The sequence below is a fragment of the Cricetulus griseus genome, chromosome 8 (assembly GCF_003668045.3).
Source record: "Cricetulus griseus strain 17A/GY chromosome 8, alternate assembly CriGri-PICRH-1.0, whole genome shotgun sequence".
Lineage (NCBI taxonomy): Eukaryota > Metazoa > Chordata > Mammalia > Rodentia > Cricetidae > Cricetulus > Cricetulus griseus.
This window is the reverse complement of record NC_048601.1, coordinates 36,098,439-36,125,525: the sequence shown is the minus strand read 5'-3', so window position 1 is coordinate 36,125,525 and position 27,087 is coordinate 36,098,439. Positions and strand designations below refer to the sequence as shown.

At 42.2% G+C, this 27,087-nt stretch overlaps 1 protein-coding gene across 12 annotated transcripts in view; it reads left to right on the top strand.

The window, feature by feature from the left end:
* The window catches only part of Itpr1 (inositol 1,4,5-trisphosphate receptor type 1), a 342,412-nt gene that overhangs the window by 161,502 nt on the left and 153,823 nt on the right, over positions 1–27,087 (top strand). For all 12 annotated transcript variants that reach the window (XM_035448428.1, XM_035448429.1, XM_035448427.1 and 9 more), the window contains 17 exons: positions 75–216; positions 3,161–3,319; positions 7,163–7,335; positions 8,675–8,794; positions 10,012–10,206; positions 12,866–13,117; positions 13,615–13,756; positions 14,331–14,484; positions 15,507–15,694; positions 17,945–18,083; positions 18,710–18,764; positions 20,644–20,809; positions 20,949–21,119; positions 21,555–21,620; positions 22,267–22,404; positions 24,415–24,540; positions 26,220–26,420. In XM_035448428.1, the coding sequence (XP_035304319.1) occupies positions 75–216; positions 3,161–3,319; positions 7,163–7,335; positions 8,675–8,794; positions 10,012–10,206; positions 12,866–13,117; positions 13,615–13,756; positions 14,331–14,484; positions 15,507–15,694; positions 17,945–18,083; positions 18,710–18,764; positions 20,644–20,809; positions 20,949–21,119; positions 21,555–21,620; positions 22,267–22,404; positions 24,415–24,540; positions 26,220–26,420 (2,587 nt within the window). The remainder of the gene's footprint in view (positions 1–74; positions 217–3,160; positions 3,320–7,162; positions 7,336–8,674; positions 8,795–10,011; positions 10,207–12,865; positions 13,118–13,614; positions 13,757–14,330; positions 14,485–15,506; positions 15,695–17,944; positions 18,084–18,709; positions 18,765–20,643; positions 20,810–20,948; positions 21,120–21,554; positions 21,621–22,266; positions 22,405–24,414; positions 24,541–26,219; positions 26,421–27,087) is intronic.

Sequence of the window (27,087 nt, the reverse complement as noted above, 5' to 3'; positions counted from 1 at the left end):
GCCTGAACTTGCAGGCAATGCCTTTAGCCTGTTGAAGTTTGAACACTTTCTTTAGCAAGCTCTGCTCTCCTAAGGTCTGTCACCAAGCTGCTGGAAGACTTGGTCTACTTTGTCACGGGTGGAACGAACTCTGGCCAAGATGTGCTGGAAGTAGTCTTCTCTAAGCCCAACAGAGAGCGGCAGAAGCTGATGAGGGAACAGAATATTCTCAAACAGGTCAGTGAGCCTTGGGGTACTTCGGGGTTAACTTTGTGAGAAGCCTGCGGGATCTCTGCTCATACAAAGAGCCATGATGACTCTAACCCAGAAGATGTAGAGTATGGATTTGTTTGTTTTAAAAGTACTGATTTCTTAGAGCAGTTTTAAGTCTATAGCAAAGTTAAGTGGCAAGAGAGTGCCCTCCTGTATCCTCTGTCACAGTGTCAATGCCCTGCAGCAGAATGGATCATTTATCACACTCAATGAACATGGATTGATACATCACTATTACTCAAGGTCCATAGTTTGTGGTCCTCTCTTGATGTTGTATATGATTTGGTTTATCATGGTATTATTGCCCTAAAAATCTATAGAACATTTTCATTGCCCCCTAAATTTTCTGCTCCACCAATTCATCCGTTGTTCTTTCATTACTCTTTACAACAACTCCTCTTTTAATTATGATAATATTTTGCCTTGTTCAGACTGCAGTTTATGTAGCTTGCAGCCTTTTCAGATATGTAAGGCTCTCCATGTGTTCTCATGGCTCAATTCCCCAGTCCAGTTGTTGGGAACCATGTGAGTGTTCACCTATTAGGTGCCATAAGAAGTGTTCAGGTGACACCTTTATGTTCTTCAAAAATAATATAATGTGCCATAGTTCCTTATGGTTACTTCATATGTTTAGAGAATTTGCAGTATATGACAAACCCAGAAGGCCTATATTAACACTTATGGGGAGCTGTAGTGATCATTTCTAAATATTTCCATAAACACCGAGTAGCAGTTTGCAGAAGTATCTAGATGACAGTTTGTTCTGAGTCACCTTTCTGTCATTGTGACAAAATACCTATAAATAATCTTGTAGAGAAAAGGTCTGTTGTGGCTCCCAGTTGCAGGAGTTTCGTTCAGTCCATGGTCACTAACCCCGTCACTCTTGGCCTCTGGTGTAGTACACGATGGTGGAAAATGGGCTGGGGCAAAGCTGCTCACCTCTGCATGGAAGAAGCAGAGAAGAACCTGCTCTGTGATCAGTCCTCTTTTATGAAACCCATTCAGCTGTGAGTCTGCCGATGGCTAGGTCCACCCAAGCAGATCAGAGCCTGCATGACCCAGTCACCTCCCAAAGGACTCAACTATCAACAGGGTTGCATCAAGGACCAAGCGTTTACCATGAACTTCTAGGGCCCTTTAAAATCCTGAGTATTGATGGTATTTAATAGACAGACAAATTCGAGGGAGGAGCACGACAAAGCCAGGTACAGGAAGCACACTAGATGATACACAGTGTACTTCTTCAAAGCTTCCCAGAGAATTGCTTTCTGTTTCCTTGGAACTTGCTGGTGACCAAAACGAAGAGACTAGTTATAAAGCCTCATAGTTCTCCTTGAGAATTCGGCATGAGGAAATCCTTCTTCCTCTTGGGCTGTGATAGACAAATTCACATTTCAACAAGGCGGGAAGTCCAACAATAAATTACATCCAGATGTTTCATGTGTGAATCCTAGATTAGAATTCTAGCTTACTGTCCTTGTTCATTCCCACAATAGCCATCCCATGAGGGGTTAAAACTGTGTTGGTCAATTCTATAGGGCACTGTACTTCTGAGGTTTACAGTTGCTGTCTGTCTTAATCCTCACAGTACTTAAGTACTATAGATACTGCACTTTGTGTTTTCCTGGTGAGAGAACAAGTTTTCTTTGGCCAGGATCTGCGCTCTTAGTCAGTGTTCCCTGAGATCAAATCAATCTAGTTGATAGCAAAGAATTACATTCATTTTGGTCTTACTAGGATTGTATTCTAAGAGGCACCAAATCCAGCTGCCTTTGGAAAGTATTCTAAAGTTTTATGAGATGATGGCTGTTTTTACAGTCTAATCCACAATCAGGTTGGCTAATTGCATCCTGTTCCTGAATACTTGTGCTTGGTGTGGCCAAGGTCACACTGTCTTACAGGAAAAGGGTTGGCTAGCCTAATGAAACCAGGAAGATAGTTTCCAAACTGTTATGAAACCTATTGAATCTCCTTCTAGGGGTGGCAGGCCAGCTCAGTGTTTAAGGTCAGCCTGTACCTGCATAGGCAGGCCCAGACAGCTGAGTTCCAAAGTCGGACTGTGGATGTTTGTGAAACCTGACTTAGCAAGTCCACACAACTTCAATTTTAGTGCCTGGATCAATGCTAATCTGTTTTGATTTTCTCTCTGGCAGAAGTCATAAAGGTGTATCATTTCACCCAAAAATCCCCTCTCTGTACTCTGCCAATTGATGCTCCACCGTGTATGTGAGGACTGATGAGGTCTAGGGGGGCTGAATGTGTGGAAGCCCAGCCCAACTGATTGACAGATGGGGTTTCAAGTCTCTTGATGAGTTTGAGTAGAGAAACCTTTCCATATGTATTATTTTTCTTTAATTGTTCCGTTCCTTTAAGCTATGCCTATGCTATTCATCAACTGCAGCTCTGCCACGACCAGCAGCAACTAGGCCGCAAGAGTTCTTTCAAAGCTACTAAGGAAACATATTTAAATCTCTGTCCCACCACTTAAAGAACTCAAGATTCAAAGGTTGAGGTAGAATCCTGCTTCCCAGAGAGGCTGAATAGCAAGCAGCTCACCTAGCTCACCTCTTTGTGTCTCCCAAGAAGTCCTCATGCTTTTTCGCTCTCTCTTATAAACCCTTCTCCACCTGGCTCCTCCCTACAACTTCCTGTCAACTAGTTTAGTTGCTGACCCAGCCTACTGACCACAGTTGAATTTTATTTAATCAAGCATATCTTTGCATCATTAAACAAATGTTCCAGAGCATAAACAAAAGTAACATACCTTAAAATACTATTCTACGACACGTAGAATCTCACACTACTCCTATAGGTGTGTGCCTTTCTGGAGGGGGAGAGTTAGAGTTTAAAACAAACACTGATGGCATCCCACTCTTTTTTTTTTTTTTTTTTTTTTTTTTACAAACAGATTTTCAAGTTGTTGCAGGCCCCTTTCACAGACTGTGGGGATGGCCCGATGCTTCGGCTGGAGGAGCTGGGGGACCAGCGCCATGCGCCTTTCAGACACATTTGCCGACTCTGCTACAGGGTCCTGAGACACTCACAGCAAGACTACAGGAAGAACCAGGTGGGCATTAAGATGCCTAGAAGTGACTGTTGGGTTCTTCCCTGAAGTTCATGTTTACTCATGAGTTTTAAGTGATATGTACCTTTGTATTTTATGGGTGGAGAATAGTCCACTGTTGAATTTTTGTCATGAAACGGATGGTTGACAAGTCTGGGAGGAACATGAGTCACAGAATCCTTGTGAAGGTTCCTAGAGAAACATCACACAGTTCCTTGTAAATGTGTGTAATTTTTAGGTATCAATTTTACAAACAAGAAATGTAAAAGATACTGAGAAATTCCTTTTGTGCACACATTTCAGTAAAATTTATATTTCCGAGCTTGGTGTTACGTGTACAGTACATGTATGTGGGAGTATATGTGTACATATTCTATGTGTATGTAGAATATGAGCAGGTGTGTGAGTGTGCACACCCATGCCGGCAGAAGTCAGAGGAGGGCATAAGGTGTTTTGCTCCATCACTCTCTTCCTTCTTCCTCTGAGATAGAATCTCTCACTGGATCTGGATCTGTGCTGGCAGCTGGTTAGCAAGCTCTAGTGAACTTCTGTCTCCCCCCAGTTCAGAGCTGGAGTTCCAAGTGTCCATGGCCATGTATGGCATTTTGTGTGGGTGCTGGACATTTTTATTAGGTTCTCATGCTTCAGCAAGAAGTCCTCCACCCCTCTGAACCATTTCCCTAGCTCTACATATGTTTTCATTTTTTAAATTAATTAATTTATGTATTTGGTTTTTCGAGACAGGGTTTCATTGTGTAGCTTTGTAGACCAGGCGGGGCTTGAACTCACAGAGATCCACCTGCCTTTGCTTCCCCAATGCTGGAATTAAAGACATGTGCCACCACTGCCCAGCTTATTTATTTATTTACTTATTTACTTATTTATTTATTTATTTATTTTCTGCACATTGATGTTTTGCCATAGGTGTCAGGTCCCCTGGAACTGGAATTACAAACAGTTGTGGGCTGCCATGTGGGTGTTAGGAATTAAACCCAGGTCTTTTGTGGAAGAGCAGTTAGTGCTCTTAACCACTGAGTCATCTCTTCAGCCCCCTACATATGTTTTCATGCTGTGTTTCCATAAGGCTTAGGCATGAAATGATTCCATGTTTAAGAAATAGATTGTTTTCCTCCTGCCCTCCTTGCATGACCATTGAAGGTTACTTTTTCTTGCCTGTGATTCTAAATCATTTGTGCTGATGTTCTAACAAAGTGACTGTAAGTCTATGTCTACATTATACATAGATTTGCATTTTGTCCATAGAGGATTTTCTCTCACATGTTTGCATGCATGCATACGTGCACGTGTGCACGCAGGTGCGCGCACACACACACACACACACGCGCACACACACACACACACACACACACACACACACTCACAAACACACACACACACACACACACAAACACAAATATGATACACACTCCTCCTGTAAAGTTAATGGTATACAAAACAGCATGGCAACTCTAAAGACACTGAGAGATGTGTTGATGGATCATTGATTCTCAACCAGCAGTATTTCTGTCCCATAAAGAACATTTGAGTGTCTGGAGACCCTTCTGGATGTTACATATTGGGAGCGCTCATGATATCTAATGAGTACAAACAGGGATACTGGGAAATACCCAGCAGTACCTAGGGCAACCCTCCTTAACAAAGAGTGATTTAGCTTATGTCAATAGTGCTAAGACGGGACAAATAGCGCCATATGTAGCATTGAGGGTGTGCAAACTGTTCCTTGGGGTATGAACTTGTTTCTTAAGGTTTGCCACTGTGCCTTTTCTTTAAATTTAAACTTCCTTTGTAGTTAAAGGTTTTCATTATCATGAAAATAATATTAATGTTTTTAATGCTTTAGAAACATAACCATGTTAGCAGGCTGCAGATAGTTTTTTTAAGTCTACCTCCATCATATTCATATCAGATAGGTCTGAAGACATTAGCCTGCCTCTGTCTGCATTCTTTAGGTAAAGGGACATCAGAGATGTAGTGTGGGCCATGACATATCACTTGTACAAAATGAAGCCAAACTGGTCCTTCTTGTTGCTGCTACTGCTGCTGCTGCTAGATTGGATATATTTGCTTATGGACCCTGTGCCAGTTGGCAAAGCTGTATCTCTGAAGGCTGGTGAACTCTCAAACATGCATCCTGTGTCTGCTGTGTTATACCTGAGTAGCTCCTGGATTTAGGACTTAGGGGAATAATTTACAGCCAGTCTGAAGGACTGTTTGAATTTTAAGCAAGCAAACAGTCTTTCTTGGATAGAACTTAGAAAGGTGTGTGTGTGTGTGTGTGTGTGTGTGTGTGTGTGTGTGTGTGTGTGTGTGTGTACACATATGCACTTGTGTCTGTGCCAGTGTCTATGTCTGTGTCTGTGTTTGGAGGTGGGAAGTATGCAGAGGGAGGAGGGCAAGAATTCTACCAGGGAAATCTCTTTAAATAGAAACGAACTACCGTTCAGAAGGTGCTCCCCTGGTTCTGCAGACGTTGCTGTGGAATATGATGTTTGATTTGTAAAGAGGGAAGCCAAGACAGATCCATTTGTGAATATGATTGATTATCCTTGATACTGACTCTCTTCTACCTACTGGCTTCATTTTTCTTTATTTTCTTTTTTAGATGGGATCTCACAATGTGTTCCTGGTTTGCCTGGAACTCTCTATGTAGACCAGGCTGTGCTTACACTCATAACCATGTTAGCAGGCTGCAGATAGTTTTTTTAAGTCTTTCTCTGCCTCCCAAGTGCTGAGGTTAAAATGTGCCACAAACCTATTGATGTTTTAAAAAAATGCATTTTTAGGAGGCTGGGGAGATGACTCAGTGGCTAACAGCTTTGGCAACTGAGGACCCTGAGTGCCATCCTTAACACCCTGACCTCAGCTTACAATAACCTATACCTCCAGTTCTAGGCATCCGATGCCTTTTTCTGGTAGCTGTGGGCACTGTACGTATGTGGTGAACTTAACATACATAATGACAAAATACTCATACAAGTAAAAAAGTAAGTTTGAAAATAATTTTTTTTTAACTCAAGAAAAAGAAAACTCTGTGGGCTGACATTCCAGATATACAGTTAGGTGTTGTCTGTATTCAGCAACAGACCCAGAGGAATGGGGACGGTTAAGTTACACTGAATTAGCAATAAATTCAGAACTTTGCAACTGCTTCTGACCCTATTTTGAGATTGAATCAAGTCAGGCAGTGGTGGCACACACCTTTAATCCCAGCACTCGGGAGGCAGAGGCAGGTGGATCTCTGAGTTCAAGACCAGCCTGGTCTACAAGAGCTAGTGCCAGGACAGCCAAAGCCACAGAGACACCCTGTCTCCAAAAGAAAAAAAAAAAAAGAATCAGCAAATTAAAACTGATGTTGTACATTGAAAATAATCACATGTAGACTCTAAGTTTTTTTCCTTGCTGATATTGTATGATAGGTTTAGTAAAGGCTGAAAAGGGCTGTGTTATCATTGCCCTGGGGTAGATGTTGAAGAAAGATGCCCAGAATCCTTTGCATGTTGAATCATACTTCTCATATACTACTGCTAGTTTTTTTTTTTTTTTACTTTTTTATTAAACTTTGTTTGAGATGTATGTATTCATTTTATGTATGAGTGCTGTATCTGCATGTTTGCCTTTATGCCAGATGAGGGCATCAGATCCCACTAGAGATGGTTGTGAGCCACCAGGTGGTTGCTGAGAATTGCAGTCAGAACCTCTGCAAGAGCAGCCAGTGCTCTTAACATCTGAGCCATCTCTCCAGCCAGCTGCAAGTTTTTCTAATATTTAACTTAATCGTACTGTCTTTTTCTCCCTCCCGTTGCCTTGTATTTCTTTCCCTAAAAGGAGTACATAGCCAAGCAGTTTGGCTTCATGCAGAAGCAGATTGGCTATGATGTGCTGGCTGAAGACACCATCACTGCCCTGCTCCACAATAACCGAAAACTCCTGGAAAAGCACATCACCGCGGCGGAGATAGACACATTCGTCAGCCTGGTTCGGAAGAACAGGGAGCCCAGGTGAGGCACCAGAGGAGAGGAGGCGTCTGTGCATCTAAGATGTGGGACAGTAGCTGCCCTTGGTGTTGTGTGCTAGGCTTGCTGTCCTGGGAACTGGCAGCAGTCAGTTTCCAGTGTCCTTTGATGAGTCCTGGCGAGAATGTGGTATTAGAACCACTCGCTGCAGCTTCCATCTTTAGTGTTCACCAGCTGCTCAACTTTCCTTTCCCCCAACTTTGCTGTTGCTGTGTTTTGAGACAGAGTTTCTGTAGTTCTGGCTATCCTGGAACTCACTCTGTAGACCAGGCTGGCCTCAAACTCACAGAGATCCGCCTGCCTCTGCCTCCTGGATGCTGGGATTAAAGGTGTGCACCACCACCTTCTGGTAAGGATGTGGTGTTGGAACCACTTGCTGCAGCCCCATCTTCATGCTTTCCAGCTGTCCGCCTTTCCTTCCCACCCCCCCACCCCAGTTCCTTTATTTGTTAAATGAGCAGCTATAGATACCTGTGAGTTGCCAGTCGCTTGACACACAGAAAACGACCTTTGTTTTTGGTCACTCTACTTTTTAGGCCTTGTGGCTCTCAGAATTCCTGCCCATGTTTTCCCCTTGTCCTTTGATAGGGCTAGTTGTCTCATGAATGGTTTATTATATTTAAGTGAGTTCTCCCAACCCTCTTATACACACAGATCTGCCCCCATTCCTTTTGCCTCTTCCCCGTCTCTTCCTTCTTTCTTCTCGCTGAGATTTCAGGGGTCATGGAAAGCAGTTCACAGCACAGTGGCATCTGTCACACTGCAGAGCTCATAGTGCTGCTGTAAAAATGACCATGGTCACTTATACCTGGCATCTCCAGAAGCCCATCTTCATGAATCTTCTTCTTTAGTCCCCAGGAAAACCCTTAGAAATGTATTACTATGTCTTTTCTCCTAGATTAGGAAACCAGCACGCAGCCAGGTTAAGTAATGTCTCCAAGTGATATTCTGTAGCCGAATACAGCCAGTTAGTGTCAAAGCCAGCCTGCCACCCCAGGCTTCCAGGCATCCACCAGCCCTGGCTCCTCTGGTCCCAGGGCCTTCACTGTCTCTTCCTGATGAGAACTTCCTTCTTGTCCTGCTCCTCCTCATCATGTTGGTCCTGTCACCCTTTCATTAACCTTAGTCATTTTTCTCTTCTGTTTGATTGTTTTTTTCTTCCTTTTCTTTCACCTGCCATATCTAGATTTCTTGTGTCACTGTCATCAAAGTCTACAATATGCCTGACTTCTCTTGAGAAGGGAATGTAGGACTTGTCTATGTGAGGAAGGCTCTGGCTCCCTCTGCTTGCTCTCTTTCAACATCCTGCTTTCTTTCTCGTTAGGTTCTTGGATTACCTTTCTGACCTCTGTGTGTCCATGAACAAGTCGATCCCTGTGACCCAGGAGCTCATTTGTAAAGCTGTGCTGAATCCCACCAATGCTGACATCCTGATTGAGACCAAGTGAGTACCATCTAGGGACATAAAGATAAGGATCAGATGTTAAATGGGTGTGTATGCTCATGGGGACAAACCTACACTAAAGGCAAGGATTAGATGTTAAATGGATGTGTGTGCTTATGGGGAGTAAACCTAACTCCTTCATCTCTTCAGAGTTGGTCTAATGTTGGTTGGTAGCATTTCATCTTCGTTTCATAGACCTTGTTTAGAATATTTTAGCTTGCTTTTGTTGTGATCTTTGGTGCAGAAGGACACTTGCTCTGTATGCTTTAAAATATACTGTGTCACTTACTCTGTATACTGTAAAATTGTATAAACCCACCAGGGAGCATTTGACACACATCATTAAAAGTGGATGAGCCTTAGAATTTCTATAATTCATTAAAAAATGAAGACTATAACAAATATCCATTGTTAATATTAATTAGTATTGGGAAGAGTTGTATATTATCATTGTTCAAAAGTTATGATGCACTGGCAAGATGGCTCAGAGAGTGTAGGCAGCTGTTGCTAAGCCTGATAACCTGGAACCATATGATGATAGTAGAGAAATGATTCCAGCAAGTTGTCCTCTAACTTCTACACATCCACTGTAGCACACATCAAATAAAATGTAATAAAAATGTTTAAGTAATGCCTATTGGTCCTCAGTAAAGTAGTGACAATAATTATTGTTGATAATTGTCATACTATTATTACTGCTTTGGTAATAGTAGCAATTCACTTTTAGCAAAGGAGCATTTTTCCTGGTGACTATACTGCAGCAGTGTAGGCAGTATTAAAAAGAGGTAAGGTGTAAGCTAGTGGTGCAGTTTTTTTTTTTTTTCTTAGTTTGTAACTTAACTTGGGAACTTGCATTAAGGCAAGGTGCCTCAACCTTGGCATTCTGACATTTGGGGCTAGATGAAGCTGTGGTGGCAAATGTCCTGTCACTATAGAATGTTTAGCAAAAGTGTCCCTGGATTGTGGCTGCTCCATATTAGTAGCACTTCTTTGCAATTGTGACAACCAAAAATGTAGCCATGTATGTAGTGCGGAGAAAAACTGTCCTAGTTAAGAATTCTCAGGTTAAAGCACACGGAGACCACATAGATTCTTCATGGCTCTGACACTGGGAGAAATAAAGAACAAAGTGGCTTTCTGTGTGTTTCTGGCTGGAGGAGGAGCAAGATTTCAAAGGATTTCATAAAAACTGAGTTCCATCTCTTCTTTTCATATAGGTTGGTTCTTTCTCGTTTTGAGTTTGAAGGCGTTGCCACTGGAGAGAATGCTCTGGAAGCTGGAGAGGATGAGGAAGAGGTGTGGCTGTTCTGGAGGGACAGCAACAAAGAGATACGTAGTAAGAGTGTCAGGGAATTGGCACAAGATGCTAAAGAGGGACAGAAGGAAGACCGTGATATCCTCAGCTACTACAGGTGAGTGGGGGGCCTGCTGGGCATGGACTGAGGGGTCCCACAGTGGTGGCACTTGGGAGCAGATGGTTTTCTTGTTGATCACTCTAAGGCAATGCTGTGGGGTGTGGATTTTAAACAACTTTTTCACAGGAGTCTCCTCAGATCATCAGAACACAGAGATCTTTGCATTATGATTTATAACAGTAGCAAAATTATAGTTATGAAGTAGCAATGGAATAATTTTATGACTGGGGGTCACCACAACATGAGGAACTGTATTAAAGGCTCACAGCATTAGGAAGGCTGAGGCACTGCTCTGAGGAGTGGTGTGGTATCCTGTAGTAAGGTTGCCCAACAGAAAGACATATGTGTGTTTTATGAGCTTTTGGTGGAAGGTCCCATGGACTCATAGTCCATCTTTGTCTGGTTGTGTGTCCAGGTCATAGGACACACAAGAGCTTGCTCCAGCCTCTGTCACACCTCACCCATACAGCACTGCTTGTCTATAGTACAGTCAGCAGCATGCAGGCTACAGGGTCAGGCTGTATCTGTTCAAATCTTCATCTCTATGCTTAACTAGACTTTTTACTTTGGCTGAGTTTGACTTTATGTTCCAAATCCCTCATCTTCAAACTAGGGATAATAGTGCCAGACTTCTAGAACATCTACAGAAAATCTCTCCCTGTATATACCCGTACCTGTATTTTCATATTCTACTTATCTGTGTGCATGAATCAAATATATTATAAAACCAGGGGTTTGCAATAATACAACTCATGCAGCCCTGGCCTAATAATTCAGAAATTGAAATACAGAACTGTTGGAACCCCTAGCACGATGCTCAAAAAGATTGAGATTTTGGAGTATTTTATATTTTCAGATTAGCAACATAAAACTGGTAAAGTTTATGCAAGATCACAAAAATCTGAGGAACTCTAGTACTGGATACTTTGGTGTGGTGCATTTCTGATGGGGGTGGGGGTGCTCCGTGTACTCGATCAGTTCTTGCCAAATGCCACAGATGCATTCTGGCTGCCAGCCTCCAGTTTTCGTAACTCCCTCAAGCCACTGTCATTCCTGGGATGTTCACCTGCTTGCTTGTGTTTGTTGTATGTCATCACTGTCCACCTGTGCTGTCACCTCAGTCCCTAGTCCTGGTCCCAGCTCCAAGGCCATATAGCCTTGACACCTGAAGCAAAAGAAAAGAAAAGAAAAAAAAAAGAAGAGACGTTGCCCACTAAATAACTCTAAAAGAAAAGGAAAGAAAAATTAGTACTTCTAATATTTCCTAATAAAATAAACAGACTTTTGCAGTTAAAATGCCTTTTCTTACTCCTGTATTCTAGTCTGTTCTCTTCTATTTATATATATGATGGCCTTTTTTTTTCAAAGTTCTTTGTTAATTTTTAAGGTATTTTATTTTATGTGTACACAAGTTGCCTGCATGTATGCATGTGCATCACCACATGTGTGCTCACTGCCTATGGAGGTCAGAAAAAGGCACTGGATTCCTTGGAACTGAACCTATGACCGGTTGTGAGCCACTGTGTATATGCTGGACACTGATCCTAGGTCCTCTGCAGGAACAACACATACTTTAGTCACTGACTCATCTCTGCAGCATCTCCTTGTATGTTTATACTGTATTCCATGTGTATATGTGGATGTTTCCTATTCCTCAAATTGTATGTAAATGCTACCTTGTAGCAGATACCATTCTAAAGCTCTCCTTCATGCTGTTTCTAAAATATATATATGAAAATATCATCTCTGTGTTAATGGAGGTAGACAGTTTCTCTAACTTTGACTGTTGTATGCCATCTATTTTGCATTTGACCTTTCATTATGCCACAGTTCAGTTCTTCACGTCACACGAAGGGCACATCCTCACTTAATTTTGCGTATACACATGAGTTTCCATTTCCTATGAAGAGGCGGATTGGTGGAAACCCATGTTTTTAACTTTGCTGAGCAGTCCTAAACTGAATGGTTCAATCTACATTTTAGCAGTAGCAACTTATGTGATAGAAGACCCTAGAGATATTGTCGAATTTTTAAAAAATAATTTATTTTTATTGTATATGCTTTGGTGTTTTTCCTGCATATATGTCTGTGTAAGGATGCCAGATCCCCTAGAACTGGAGGTATAGACAGTTGTGAGCTATCATGTGGGTGCTGGGAATCGAACTTGGGTCCTTTGGAAGAACAGCCAGTGCTCTCAACCACTGTGACATCTCTCCAGCCCTAATATTGTAGAATTTTCATTACACTTATATGAACAGTGTCTTTGATATTTCCTGCATGGTCTTTGATGAGTATAAAATGCAGGGGTGAAGTAGAAAGATATTATTTCAGGCCTAGTCATTTTTTTCCCTATTTATTTTATAAGATGAAGATTGCAAATGTAATCACATGATGACACAATTGCTTTAACACAGCTAGACCGATGTGTTACTATGGGATGCTGGCCCATACTCTGGCATGCCTTGAACATTTCCTCCATCTCCTTAGTTCAGAATCCAAAATTAGATGTATAACAATCATTTAGGGATGTCGGTATATAAGTTCATAGGAGTGACCTATGTCACTCCTATGAAATCTGAAGCCACCTGGACTCCCCTGTTGAACTACCCTCATATTGCCTGATCTCTGGAGTATGAGCCTTCTGTTATTTTCTCAGGTATCAGCTTAACCTCTTTGCAAGGATGTGTCTGGACCGCCAATACCTGGCTATCAATGAAATATCTGGCCAGCTGGATGTTGATCTTATTCTTCGCTGTATGTCTGATGAGAACCTACCGTATGACCTCAGGGCATCCTTTTGCCGCCTCATGCTTCATATGCATGTGGACCGTGATCCTCAGGAGCAGGTGACCCCTGTGAAATACGCCCGTCTGTGGTCAGAAATTCCCTCCGAGATCGCCATTGATGAGTAAGCCTGGGTCCAGCTTCCTGTAGAGATTTTATGTCACTTAAAAATCCGATGACTCTAATGTTTTGTGTACCAGGAGATAAACCACATACATGACCTAGTAAAATCATAGGAAAAAAAGAACTTTTTTTTCCTTTCAGATTTAAATAGAATTGTGTAGCTAGCAAATATTGTTTACTTCCTCAAGGAAATAGGATGCCAGGGCTGTGTTTTTTCTGTCTCTTATTTAGGCCTTTCCCTCTGGAAATATCTGAGTGTGTACTGTGTGCCAACATTGAAGAATATTACTGCAGAATCTAGAAAACTACCTCTATGTTAGTGGGGACAGACAGACAGTAAACATGATGAGTGGCTGTATATGTAAGCAACCATGCTAAGGAAGGAGGTGTAAAGTTGGGCCCAGGTTGGGGGATGCTGTCTTTGGAGGCTGAGCAGCCTGAAAGGGTCTGGCTGGGAAGAGTTTGACATTCTCCTTCCTTCTCTCTCTCTTCTCTCAGCTATGACAGCAGCGGGGCTTCCAAAGATGAAATTAAGGAGAGGTTTGCTCAGACGATGGAATTTGTGGAGGAGTATCTAAGAGATGTGGTCTGTCAAAGATTCCCCTTCTCTGATAAGGAGAAAAATAAGCTTACATTTGAGGTAAGGCATGATGAGTGGTCTCTGAAGTTTTGTTAGCACTGGCCATCTTTCCGTGGAGTAAGTAGGAAATATTTTAATCCTTGGTGACTATGTCGCAGTGCTCTAGTTTTGAAACACAAAAAGAATTTGGGTCAGATTTTTTCCAGAAAAAATATAACAGTTGCCAGTCAGGTAGACTCATCATTTAGGGACACAAACTGTGTTGCTTTCATATTAAACTATTTCCAGGACCACCATCCATCCAGGAATTACGTTCCAGAGAACTGCAGTGTCCTTATCTGTATTCTTACTGGCTATGATTTGGTATGCCCTTGGCAAGTCAGGAATCCAATTGATGAGGCCCATTTCTTATGAACTAGTCATCAAAGCAAATGAGTTGTTTTGTAAGCTTGCATTTCTTAGTTTTCTATCATGTAAAACAAAATGAACTTTAACCAGAAACAGATAGCCAGATGTATGCTTTCTCTGACCATAGAGAAGAGCATGATCTCACAGGATTAGCTAGTCAGCATCAGAGTGAAACAGAGGACAAAGGTCATTGAATACCGATTTCCTTTTCTTTTAAATGCAACAGGTTGTGAACCTAGCCAGGAATCTCATATACTTTGGTTTCTACAATTTTTCTGACCTTCTCCGATTAACCAAGATCCTCTTGGCAATATTAGACTGTGTCCATGTGACCACCATCTTTCCCATCAGCAAGATGGCCAAAGGAGAAGAGAATAAAGGTAACAATGATGAGGAGAAGCTGAAGAGTGAGTATCTGAAGTGTCTGTACTGAGAGATGCCCTCCCGGCCCATGCTGTTTCACTCATGCCATGCCTCATCACGTGACATCCTATCGTGTCCTTGTCCGTTCTCAACATTGGGAACATACCAATAGAAATAAAATCTGGAACGGGTTCCATTGACTCCCATGCCCATCACTGTTGGTCATTCTGGTCATTCTCAGCAATTTACTTTTTCCTTCACATCTGTCTTGAGTCCTTCCATGTGTCTTATTGAATAATTTGAAAGTTGCCCTGTGCTTTGAGTGTTTAACCCTCCAAAACCCAAGTCCTGCCATCTGTTCCTGATGCTTCTGAGACACTTGATGATGATACTCGATACTAGGATGAAATAAAGGGCACACACTTGGATCTTGGTATTTCTTTTCACTTTGTGAATAGGAAAATCCATGACCGTGTGTTTATCTTTTCCTGTATTTGGGGGGTCAGAATATGCATAGTATAACCACCATGTACCAATGCTTAGTTTTCTATAACTAGGATGCAAAAGGTATTTGACTCAATTCTTCCTCTCTGTCAAGTCCCTGTGGGATGTTGCTTTGCATACATAATAGCATTGAGTTCTGCCATAGGGATGTTTTTATAGGCTCAAGAAACTGAGCCTCAGAAGTGAAGCAATGTATTCAGGACTTCTGTTCGAAGCAGCAGCGTTTGTGCCTGCTAACTTGCATTCTTATTGTGTGCACAATCACAAGCATACATCCTTGGAGCTGAGTCAAATTTGGTGCTGGAATTAATAAATAAACATGCCCCATTGGAGATGTCAAACCAAGTTCTTCCCACTGCTCTCAGAGGCCTTAAATTGGTCATGCTTATTAACCTCTTGGGTTCCTTGGGTCGAGAGAGTGTATCAGAACAGGGATGTGTTAAATAGTTTGCCTCAAAATACCAATACCTCTAATCAGATGCTTCAGACTGTCTCCGGGAAGGTCATGACCATGATCTGTCTTGGCCCTTTCTAGGCAGTAACGTGATGAGATCAATCCATGGAGTTGGGGAGCTCATGACCCAGGTGGTGCTTCGGGGAGGAGGCTTTTTGCCCATGACTCCCATGGCTGCTGCCCCTGAAGGAAACGTGAAGCAGGCAGAGCCAGAGAAGGAGGACATCATGGTCATGGACACCAAGTTAAAGATCATTGAAATCCTCCAGGTATGGTGCAGGGAACAAGATACTCATAGAATCTCTGCTTAATATCTCTTCTCTCTGCTGGAACAGGGGCAAAATGTTTACCTCATCCCTGTGTATCATTTCACAATTGACTCCCTTTAATTCTTGGTTGCCATTGTCTACCCCTTCCCATCATGGCTTTGCCTATTCTGTCATCCCAGAGCTTCCTTCGGTTACCTTAGCTCTACATCCCAGCCGGCCTCCCTTTCTCTGTCCAAGCCATTGCCTTTGCTGTTCATTCACTGTGCTTCTCCAGAGTTCTATTCGCATTGCAGAGCCCTCCTCTCCCTCCCTCCTCCTCCCCCTCAATGGTCTGCCATTTTCATCTACCCACTTACCCACGCAGGAATGTTAATTGACACCAGATCCATGTCCCTTTTAGCACTTGGAAAGCAAGCAATGAACAAAACCCACTAAAGTTCTGGTCCCAAAAAGCTCTGTTTTGACAGGGAGCATAGGCACACGCCATCCCAAAAATCAATGCTTAGTTATTTAAAAATAAAAACGAGTCAACTGGAAGCTGCAGAGATGACAGTGGTTAAAGGCATTTACATGCTTTTCTAGAAGACCTGCCTTCCATTCCCAGTACTATATGGTGGCTCACAACTATCTGTGACTCCAGTTCCTGGGAAACTGGATGGCTGTCTTCAGGCCTCCATGAGTACCAGGCATGCAGGTGGTGCACAGACAAGCATGTGGATAAAAACTAATACATGTGTAAAAAGTTAATTATTTTAAAGAAGAAGGGTGTGGGCTGATTCGGAGAATGCCGTAGGTGGGGGAGGGGCAAGGATAATGGTTTCTGATGGAGTTGTAAGAGAAGACCTCTTTAGTAAGGTGGATTGATCAAACCCAGATGCAGTGAGAGCTGGCCATTGTCATATCAGGACATCTTAGGATTTATGGAATGCGAAAAGTCTAAAGTGGAGTCTTTATTTATTTATTTATTTATTTATTTATTATTTATTTATTTATTTATTATTAAGCCAATTAAGTAGCGGTTAACATGGTACCTACTGTGTTTCTCTTCTTAACATAGCTAATGTGAGTCTTCCCACTAAGGAACTTGTTTGAGGATTAAAAATTATGTACATGGAGCAGAAAGAGAGCAGCCCAAGCTGTTTGGGAGTTCAGAGATGTAATGAGGGCAAGAGTCACAAATTGAAAACAACCTCAGACTTCTTCCTCTCCACACACAAGGAGTTGGCTTGCTCTTACAATTCTTCATCTGTTCTCCCCTAACGTGATTGTTTCCATGTGCCCTGTCAATTGCTATCTTCCTACAACTGGAAAACTATGAAAACAAAAGGGACCCTTCCTTCCTCACTCAGTATTGCGCTCTGCCCATCTCCTCACCTTTCTGTGTATTTCCCCAGCCTCCTGCCAGCCATCTGGGTGTCCTTTAAATCTATCCAAGTTGACACCTAGAAGTAACGATTATAGTTGGTTTTGCATAATACTGAATTTGAGGTTCTGGAAAGATACCAAACAGGATGTGCAGCCGTCACTTGGGAACATGGACTAATAGTTTGGAGGCAGGTCAAACATCTGTCTCCATCTGGAGTCAGTGACAGCCTGAAATTGGGTAAGGTCACCCAGAGGGCTAAGCAGAAGCTAGAAGAGTGGGGAAGGAGAGGTGTCCGTAGGCTGCTTAAATGAGGCAGCTGGCTGACTGTTCTTCTGGGCTCTAGCAATAATCCTTTGGAAAGTGTCCGCAGCAGTAGAGGGATGGGGAAATATAGGAAGTTAACAAAATGAGAGCCCAGGGGGCTAGACCTAAATCAGAGGAGGCAATCAGAAATATGTTGTAAATATAAATGAAGTGAATTTTTGGAAGTAAAAGCAAAATTTCTGTCAGTTCTTTTCAATTGAAAGCAGCCAACTTCTTCTTAGGTTAGGTCCAGAATTGGCTTTCAGTCATTGCTGAAATAATAGTCATGTTTTGTAGAGGATGCAGGCATGAATGATGTAGTATTCCAGTTGTTTAATTCATCTTCAGGATGCCAAAGTCTGCACTGGAAGCTAAGGTGTCTCATGGGCAGACTCGTGTGCCCCACAGAGGTCTGCTATTGTTAAAATGACGGTTGAAACCTAAGGCAAATATTTGACTCGGTGCCTGAGGTAATTGGTGCTGCTGATAGCAGGCACTGCCAGAGTGCAGTGGCTTGGCAAAGTGTTAAGGATGGTATGTTAATGTAACTAAAGTGTTTCCATTTCTACTTGAATCTTTAGTTTATTTTGAATGTGAGGCTGGATTATAGGATCTCCTGCCTCCTGTGTATATTTAAGCGGGAGTTTGATGAAAGCAATTCCCAGTCGTCGGAAACATCCTCCGGAAACAGCAGCCAAGAAGGGCCAAGTAATGTACCAGGTTAGTGATGCCAGCCTGGAATTTCAGCCACAGAATGGGATCCGGGTGTGATGGCACTTGAGGTTCCAAACAGTATCATCCAGAAAAAAGTAAGATGTGACTGCTCTTGAGGATACTGGGTTTTAAGGACTCTTAGATCAAGAACATATTGGGGAAAAAAGTAAACATTGCTTCTGGGGGGTAGGCCTTTACGTCCTTAGGAACTGAAGTCAGCTGAGGTTTAGGTTTATAGTGTTGGGATTACCTCTAAAGCAACCCAAAACCAATAGAATCCCAAAAGTATTCTCCAAGAAACTTGATTGTCCATTGGCAACTTCTGTTCTATATTTGAAGTTCTACTCAGCCATAAAATAATGGAGAAGGTTAAGGGAAAGACAGAGGTTGAAGTGATTCTCAGACAGCCCAAACCTTCTTTGGATTGAGGCCATCACTTTCCTTTAGCAAGACAAAAACTGAGAGGTGTGAGGGTCATCTGGGCTAGCCCTGCTCCATAGCTTTGTAGTTCATGACTTTGGCAGATCTGAGGTTCTCCCATGAGCATTGCTCTTGAAGCACATTGGAGTAAGTCCATGGAAGCAGGTTTCCAGGTCTTTTTGTATCTAACCTTCTGTTCTCTTGCCTTTCAGGTGCTCTTGACTTTGAGCATATTGAAGAACAAGCAGAAGGCATCTTTGGAGGAAGGCAAGTATACTTTCCTAGACTATGTTATGGTAGTTCAAGAGTGCGGAAGGCAGCCTACTATAATTCTCACAGGGTTTTCTCATGGGCACACCACTAGCTATTTAGCCTTCAGGTTCTGGATCTTGTACTGCTTTGTTGGAAGCCACTGAGTCACAGAACTAAGGTGGTGCACATGTGCTTTAGGTATATCCTGGCTCTGAACAAGCTATGCAGCAATAACAACAAAATAAGTAAATAAATAAATAAATGAGAAAGCCCCACAATTTGACCTTTAATTACGTCTAATGTGAAACCCACTTAACATCACAGACCTTAATTATAACATAAAACATTATTACTATGGACTCGCATACCTACAAGAATACCCTATGCGCACGGCGATTATAATTAGCATATTTGGTTTGGTTACTTATTTCTTAATAATATGCATCTCCAAAAGTCTTAAGAATTTGAACACCAAGTATTTCTCACAGTTCTCTAGGTTGACAGGGGCCTCTGCTGAGCAGTTCTTCTAGTCACTGTTGGGTCTGCCATGCAACTGTAGTAATAAAGTAACTGGGAATGGCACAGCCTGCCTGTTTGACTCCTATTTCTGGTGCCTTCCAAAGAATATGTTAAAGCCGATGTTTCATTCAACCTTGCTCTGCATGGTTAGCTTGTGCTTCTTTACAGAGCAATGGCTGATTTCCAGAACAAATGTTCCAAGAAGACAAGCCAACAGTAAGCAAGCGCTAATTACACGTCTGCTTGCACTGTGCTTACTAATGTTTTATTGGCCAAGGCTAGTGTTATTAATAAAGAGGACTACAATGTGCGCAATGCAAAGAACAAGTTTACTAGGAACTGTGAATGTTATCAGTCTGCCTCGGGGCTTAATATTAAAAAGCCATGAAATTTGAGGCACATCTGTTTGCAGTATTTTGAGTTCACAATGCTGACACTAAGTTATCATGTGACAAATCAGGTTTCCAGCCACTTACCTCATCTTGAACAGCAGTGAAACCATCATGCCTTTTTAGGTATACAGTGTTACTACAATATTCTCATATCTGGCCCTCTCTGTACTTTTCTTATTAGCTTGCAGCCATGAAGGTCTCACCATTTATCATTCATGCAACTGTAGACACAGCATCGGGTGCTAACACTGTAATTGTCCAGTGGTGACCAGCTGTGAAGTGATTTACCATGCAATTCAGTGTCCGTTTATTCATCTACATTATGTAAATAGCACAATAACTATCATAGATATTGAAGTAATCCCGGATAAATATATTGATTGGATCTCTTTTGGAGCAAACTGAGTTTTTTATTGATTCATTCCAGCATTTCAAATCAGGAATCATGGGACCAAACTAGTTGATGACAGCATACATGTAGAACAGAGTCGTGGTTTGAACACTTGCATAGCCACTTGACATTTGCCCATCATCAAGATGTACAGTGAACAGACTTAGTATAGTTCAAGATACCTAAGAGCTACAGACTAGACACTTTCAAAGATAACTTTTCATTACAGATGGTTTAGTCAATGCTGTTTCGGCACTTTAAACAAAAAAAAGCTTGGAGGAAGCACATCCATTGTAGATTTTGGAGGCCAGATGAATTGCAGTAGAAGAACACTGTAAGTTAGGTGCCATGAATCTTGTAATGCCAGCCCTGCTAGCTTAGGAGCACAAGGACTTTGGTTTGAAAATATAGTTATAGCATCACATTGTAGCTGAAGGGAAAACACAATTGCCTTGTAAAAAGAAGTTGATGCAAAGTGAGGGTCCCCGTGCATAAGTAGTGTTTGAACTTCAGTTCTGCTCTGTCAGGGTTCACATGCATGATCCTGGCTCTGAGGTTTACTTGGTTTCTCCCTCTTTCTGTGTTCCTGTAGTGAAGAGAACACACCACTGGACTTGGATGATCATGGAGGCAGGACCTTCCTCAGGGTCCTGCTCCACTTGACAATGCATGACTACCCACCTCTGGTATCTGGGGCCCTGCAGCTCCTCTTTCGCCACTTCAGCCAGAGGCAGGAGGTCCTTCAGGCCTTCAAACAGGTACTTCCTGTAGCTAGCATGGTTGTTGTGTATCAAAAGAACTGTTGTGTGTTATATACAGTGAAAAGATTTTGTCTGTATGTGTGTCTGTGTGTGTACATTTTAAGGTTCGTGTAATTAATGGATTGTGTTCATTAAGGTTCAACTGCTGGTTACCAGCCAAGATGTGGACAACTACAAACAGATCAAGCAGGACTTGGACCAGTTGCGGTCTATTGTGGAAAAATCAGAGCTGTGGGTGTACAAAGGCCAGGGTCCTGATGAGACCATGGATGGTGCCTCTGGTGAAAATGAACATAAAAAGACTGAGGTGGGCAAAACCCCAAGTTAGGTTTCCAAGGTGGCTTTCTTGCTTCTTAAAACAAGGAAGCATCCTCTCCTAGTCTTAAATATAAATGCAGATGATAGAGTGTGTCTTAATCCCAAGAGCTGCTTGCTACATGTTTTCTCCTAGGAAATTAGCTACAAAATCTAAGTTAAGATGTATTTCTGGGCAACCATAGACTGCATAGAAGAGTCTAGTTGAGCAAAAAATAGCACTACATTTCCCACAGAGATTCAGTAGGGAATGCCCTCCTGTGACCATGGCATCTTCTTCCAAAGGTTAAAGAATAGGTGAATGTCTTGGGCAGCCTGACTGTTGAAACACAATGCAGAATGTGTGTTTTTCCTTAATGGGTGATGTTTAACTAGAAATAGACCATGAGAGGCACCGACCCCATGTATGTTCTTTTTTGGTCCCTAGGAGGGGAGTAACAAGCCACAAAAGCATGAAAGCACCAGCAGCTACAACTACAGAGTGGTGAAAGAGGTGAGCTGCCCCCTGCCTGCCTTGTCCTGATCATTCTCTAGGGAGGTTTATCAGTGATAGGCAAGTTGAAGGCACAATGACTCGAGCTCTTTTTCTTTGTGTAAAATTTGATGGGGGACAAAGTAGCACCCTTAGGTTGAACACTTGGGTTTTAGCCTTAGGTCTGAGTTTGAGACTCAGATGTTGTATGTATTAACTGAGTGTTCTCAGTCCCTCACCTTTTGTAGGCAAAGTTTGGTTTTTTGTTTGTTTGTTTGTTTGTTTGTTTGTTTTAATAGGTACTATGTAATTCTCAGGTTGTGAAGGGGAACAAAGGTTCTTTCATATAGTCATCACTTAGAGTTTATGTCCATGCTTGGCTTTAGAAATCTCTGCATCTAGTAGTCCAGAGTTGCAAGCTTTGTGTTTTTTATCGCAGCAAAGCCCTCCTAAGTCTGGGCAGTTGTTGTGTGGTCAGATCATGTAAGTGACGCATGAACTCATTTCACTAGATGTGCCATTTATTCTGAAAGACACACTTTTCTCACATTGATTGGCTTTCATGCAATCAGCAGGGACACTACATACCACCCCATACCACCCCTTCAGGCCTCTCCCCACACTACAGGTTCAGGTTTGCTTTCTGACATTGATTTCTTCCTCTCAGATTTTGATTCGACTTAGCAAGCTCTGTGTGCAAGAAAGCGCCTCAGTGAGGAAGAGCAGGAAGCAGCAGCAGCGGCTGCTAAGGAACATGGGTGCCCATGCCGTGGTGCTGGAGCTGCTGCAGATCCCCTATGAGAAGGTGAGAGGGACTTGTACCCAGGCTGCCGCCCTCTAAGGTGGGCTGGATCTCCCCTCCAAACACTTCATGATTGGATGTAGTTTGTGAAGAGCAATGTGTGCTTGTGCCATGAAGCAATTCGAGCTAATTTATATGAGAGACTCCCCCACACCTCCAATGTTTGTATTCTATAAAGAAAAAGATCCCATTCTTCCATCATGCCTAACCGTTGCTAGATGGAGACTACTAGGTCTACACCAGAGGTTACGTATGTATGCACATTAGTTGGTGCGGTTCACCTTTGCCTGCCATATGGCTAAAACAAAGTAATCTCTACAAGTTTTTGAAGGTGTGAAGAATATGGGACTTGATTGCTCTGGCCCTTGCTGTCATCCGAGTATGAGTATGTATTTGGACCAAGTTCTCCCCTCCCCCCACTGGTTTCATTTATTTACTTGTTTGTTTGTTTATAGTTGTTTGCTTCCATGAGATTGTATTTTTAGAAGGTCACTATCTTAGTTTGGCTTTTATTGCTGTGATACATACCATGACCAAAAAGTACCTTGGGGAAGAAATGGTTCATTTCATCTTATAACTCTCAGATCATAGCCCATCATTATGGAGAGTCAAGGCAAGAACTCAAGGCAGAAACCTGGAGGCAGACACCGATGCAAGACTTTGAAGGAACGCTGCCTACTGGCTCGCACAGTTCCCCATGGCTTGCACAGTGTGCTTTTTTAATATAACCCAGGACTCCCTGCCCAAGCATGACACTGCTTGCATATGGGCCAGTTCCCACCCACTGCCTGTTTGTGCCTAGCATGTCAGCTCAGAATAGCTGTTATATTTCCAGATATGTACATAAGTACCCGCGTGTTTTAGGTTTAGCTTCTCGACTTGATAATCCTAAAATTTTTCTGCCTTGCTCTCTGAGTTTGCTGACCTCTGTTGAAGCCAGAATGAATAGCCGACTTGTACTGCGCAATGAGTGCCTAAGCACTCTACATGGTTTTTCTCACTTCACCATCCTAATGCCTATACCAAGTGTATACGTGTTTTTATCTCTACTTACAGATGAGAAAATGGAGACACAGTATTGAAATAGCTTGTTCCAGGTCACACAGCTAGGAGGTCCATGTCCAAGTTAGATCAGAGTAAATCAGACAAAGTAAGGGTCTTCCTTCCCAGCTGCCAGTCTCCTGCCTCTGGGAGGAAGTGATAGGTACAAGATGCATCAGGTGTCTATTGACAGGAGGATATGAATGGTGACTTCCACTTTGGAAAGTCTCAGCCTCCTTTTACTGCATCAAGTGTTTGTGATTGAGAGCTGGGCATAATACCAGTAGGTTTTCTGTTTTATAACAACATCGAACTCTTTACTAACATCAAAAATGCTAATATGAAATCACATCGTCTGAATTATGGGGGAGTCATGAGACCAACTATGTGATATGACCAGGGCAGATATTGTCCCATTTTTCAGAAGGGAAAGCTGAATCTTAGTTTACAGATATGACTGGGGTTACAGAGAAAGCAGTAGAGCCAGTGCAGCTGTCCTAATTCATAAAATTTATAATCTTAAGGACTTATCTTCCCTGGGTATGTGCTGCTGCTGGAAGTTGCTAAGCTTGACAATGCAATGTGTAAGCCCTAAAAAGTCAGCAGATGAGCTGAGGATTTACCAGCAGGGGTGAAATGGCCCCTACCCTGCTGTCAGCAGCCATTCTCAAAAAGTAGGAATTCAGAAATTCAGCCAACAGTAAACAGTGGGATCCTTCCATTAACTTTGATTTGGTGGCCTTTTCCTTTGCAAAAGCTTTGTGTTTGTGCTAGTGACCAGTGGGAAAGAATTCATTTTCAGTCAAGGGGCATAACTGTTCATTCCTGGCTGCTTCTTAGTGGGTCATACAAGCACCTCACTCTACCCACAGTGTCCTGAGCACACGCCTCAGGATCCCACCTTGGTGAAAGGTATTAGCACAAAGCAGAAGCCTTACAATAAGTGCTTTTCCCGTCTCTCCTCCCACACAGGCCGAAGACACCAAGATGCAGGAGATAATGAGGCTGGCTCATGAATTCTTGCAGAATTTCTGTGCAGGCAACCAGCAGAATCAAGCTTTGCTGCATAAACACATAAACCTGTTTCTCAACCCAGGGGTGAGATACCAAGCCTCTGGGAAAACCTGTATTGGGCAGACTGTGGGGACCCAGTTGTCCTTTGATGTTGTATGTTCTGGGACTTGTTAGAATGTAGCATTCATTCCAAAGGAGAACATTTTGACCAGCTGACATAACTACTCCATACTGTGAGTCTAGGTTGCCATGCCAAAGAAACAAAGTAGGAAGGGCAAAGAAGATGCATTTCTCTCTTTTCCTAATAACATCCATTACTGTGTCACAATTACCAGTACAAAAGTGAGAAGTCTCAGTACTTAGATAAATATGTAATATGCCCACAAAACATTTCTATATTGTATGTTTGTTAAGTATATATTCCTAGATAGATTGAGTATAGCAAATTTTGTTTGAGATGGCCTTACATTTCACACATCATCTTATATATTGCATTTTTTCCCACTTAATACATCATTGATGCCTTTGTAAATCGGAGATAATGTTTTTTCTCACTGTCTTCGATGGCTTAATGGCGTTTGATAAAATGGCTGTAAGTTAAAGTTCACTTTCTTATTAGTGAACAATTAGTCACTGTCTAGGTTTTGGTTTTGTAAATGACACTGCAAAAGATATTTTTGTATGTTCAACTACATGCACTCAGTAGACTCATTGGAGCTCTCTGTGAAAAGATGTTTCTGGTTAATAGGGTTGTATATGCTCTTTGTCGTGTTAGGAAGGGGAACAAAAGATAAAAATATAGAAGCACCTACCTTATATCAATCATAAAACTCAGCATCTATGAGTAACTCTGTATAAAATGTGCAAAACAAAGTTCCTAGAACATATTATGGGATTTCTTCATGACTCTGTGGCAAGCCACATTACAGTGTGCAAAGAACACTAATTATAAAGAAAAATATCCATTAATTGAACCTTGTTAAAATTAGCTTCTGTTCCCAAGATGCCATCATTAAGAACAGGCAAGAGCAAGCCACAGAGTGGGAAAAGAAGACATTTGCATTACATGTGTTCAGCAAAGAATTGATACCCAGCATCTTTATAAAGAATTTTATGGAAGTCAGTTACGGAAATACAAGAGAGCCTTTCTCAAAAAAAAAAAAAAAGGGTCAAAACATGATGGTCACAGCTGGTTGACAAGACAAGGTCTTCACACCATTATGAGTTACCAGACATGTAAATTGGCACACGAGATTTGACTAAAATAAAAAAAAAAGTCTGTGTTGACAGGGGTATAAAATAGCTGTATTGGGCAGGAGGCATAGCTCAGTGCTTAGGACACGTGTTGCTCTCACAAAGGATGAGGGTTCAGTTCCTAGCACCTACATGGTAGCTCACAACAATTCATAACTCCAGTTCCAGAGAACCCGACACCCTCCTCTGATTTCTGCATGTACCAGGCACATGAGGTATACATACATACATGCAGACAAAACATTTATACACATAAATCTCAAACAGCTGTGCTATACTGTAAACTGTACTGTAAAATACACACAACACCTTTTCAAAAGCCATTTAACAGTATCTTGTAAAAACAAGAAGTTTGCTAACAAACAGAGTAGCATGAAGCAAAAGCGAGAAGCGTGTTCAAATGTACAATGGCCTTCTGGGCTTTAGTAGCCTTGCTCATCTCACGGTTTAGCCTGCCTGCTCTGGCCTCTTTCTGACCATCCTTGTACTTGGCCCTTGTCTTGTGCCAGATCCTGGAGGCAGTGACCATGCAACACATCTTCATGAACAACTTCCAGCTGTGCAGTGAGATCAACGAGAGAGTGGTCCAGCACTTCGTTCACTGCATAGAGACCCACGGCCGAAATGTCCAGTACATCAAGTTTCTCCAGACAATTGTCAAGGCAGAAGGGAAATTCATTAAAAAGTGCCAAGACATGGTCATGGCTGAGGTGACAACCACATATTTCCATCTACCTCCATCTGGTGTTCTGTAGAAACTTAAGTTAGTCTTAGCTATGTGATTTGGCACCCTCTCGAGGAGCCATATGGAAAGGAAGGGTGTACTTGTACATGTGCGTAGTTTTACATTTGTAGCTTAGGCAAGAGTCTGATTGCTTCTTAGTAGCAGTAAATCTATTGTAAGGCAATTTGGCTTGAACTCCTCAGACTGAAAAAAGGAAGATGAATGCTAGACCAATGTCTATGTGGAGATTAAATGTGAGTGAAACCAATAAGCCAGAACGGCTTCCTCTTCAGGCATTATGACTTTTTATTTGATTATTCACCTAATTAATTAGCTTGAATGGTTTTGACTTAATATTTCACAACGAGCATCTGATCTACCGGATGGAGGCAGAAGTTTCATTTGGTTCTTTGCGGAAGTTGGTTCTGTGTGTTGAATATTGTCTTGGATTAGGCAGGCCCATCCTGCAAACACGATGATGGCTCCCATGGTATTTAAGTATACTCATCCTATGCTTGGATTTATTATACTGTCTACATCTATGGCCCCATAGGGGCAGTAGAGTTGGAAGGTGCAAATGCCTGCTGCATTGTTTACTGGCTTGCATGTAATTGACTCCTGTGTCTTGATATCTCGGGACTTCTTAGCATTTC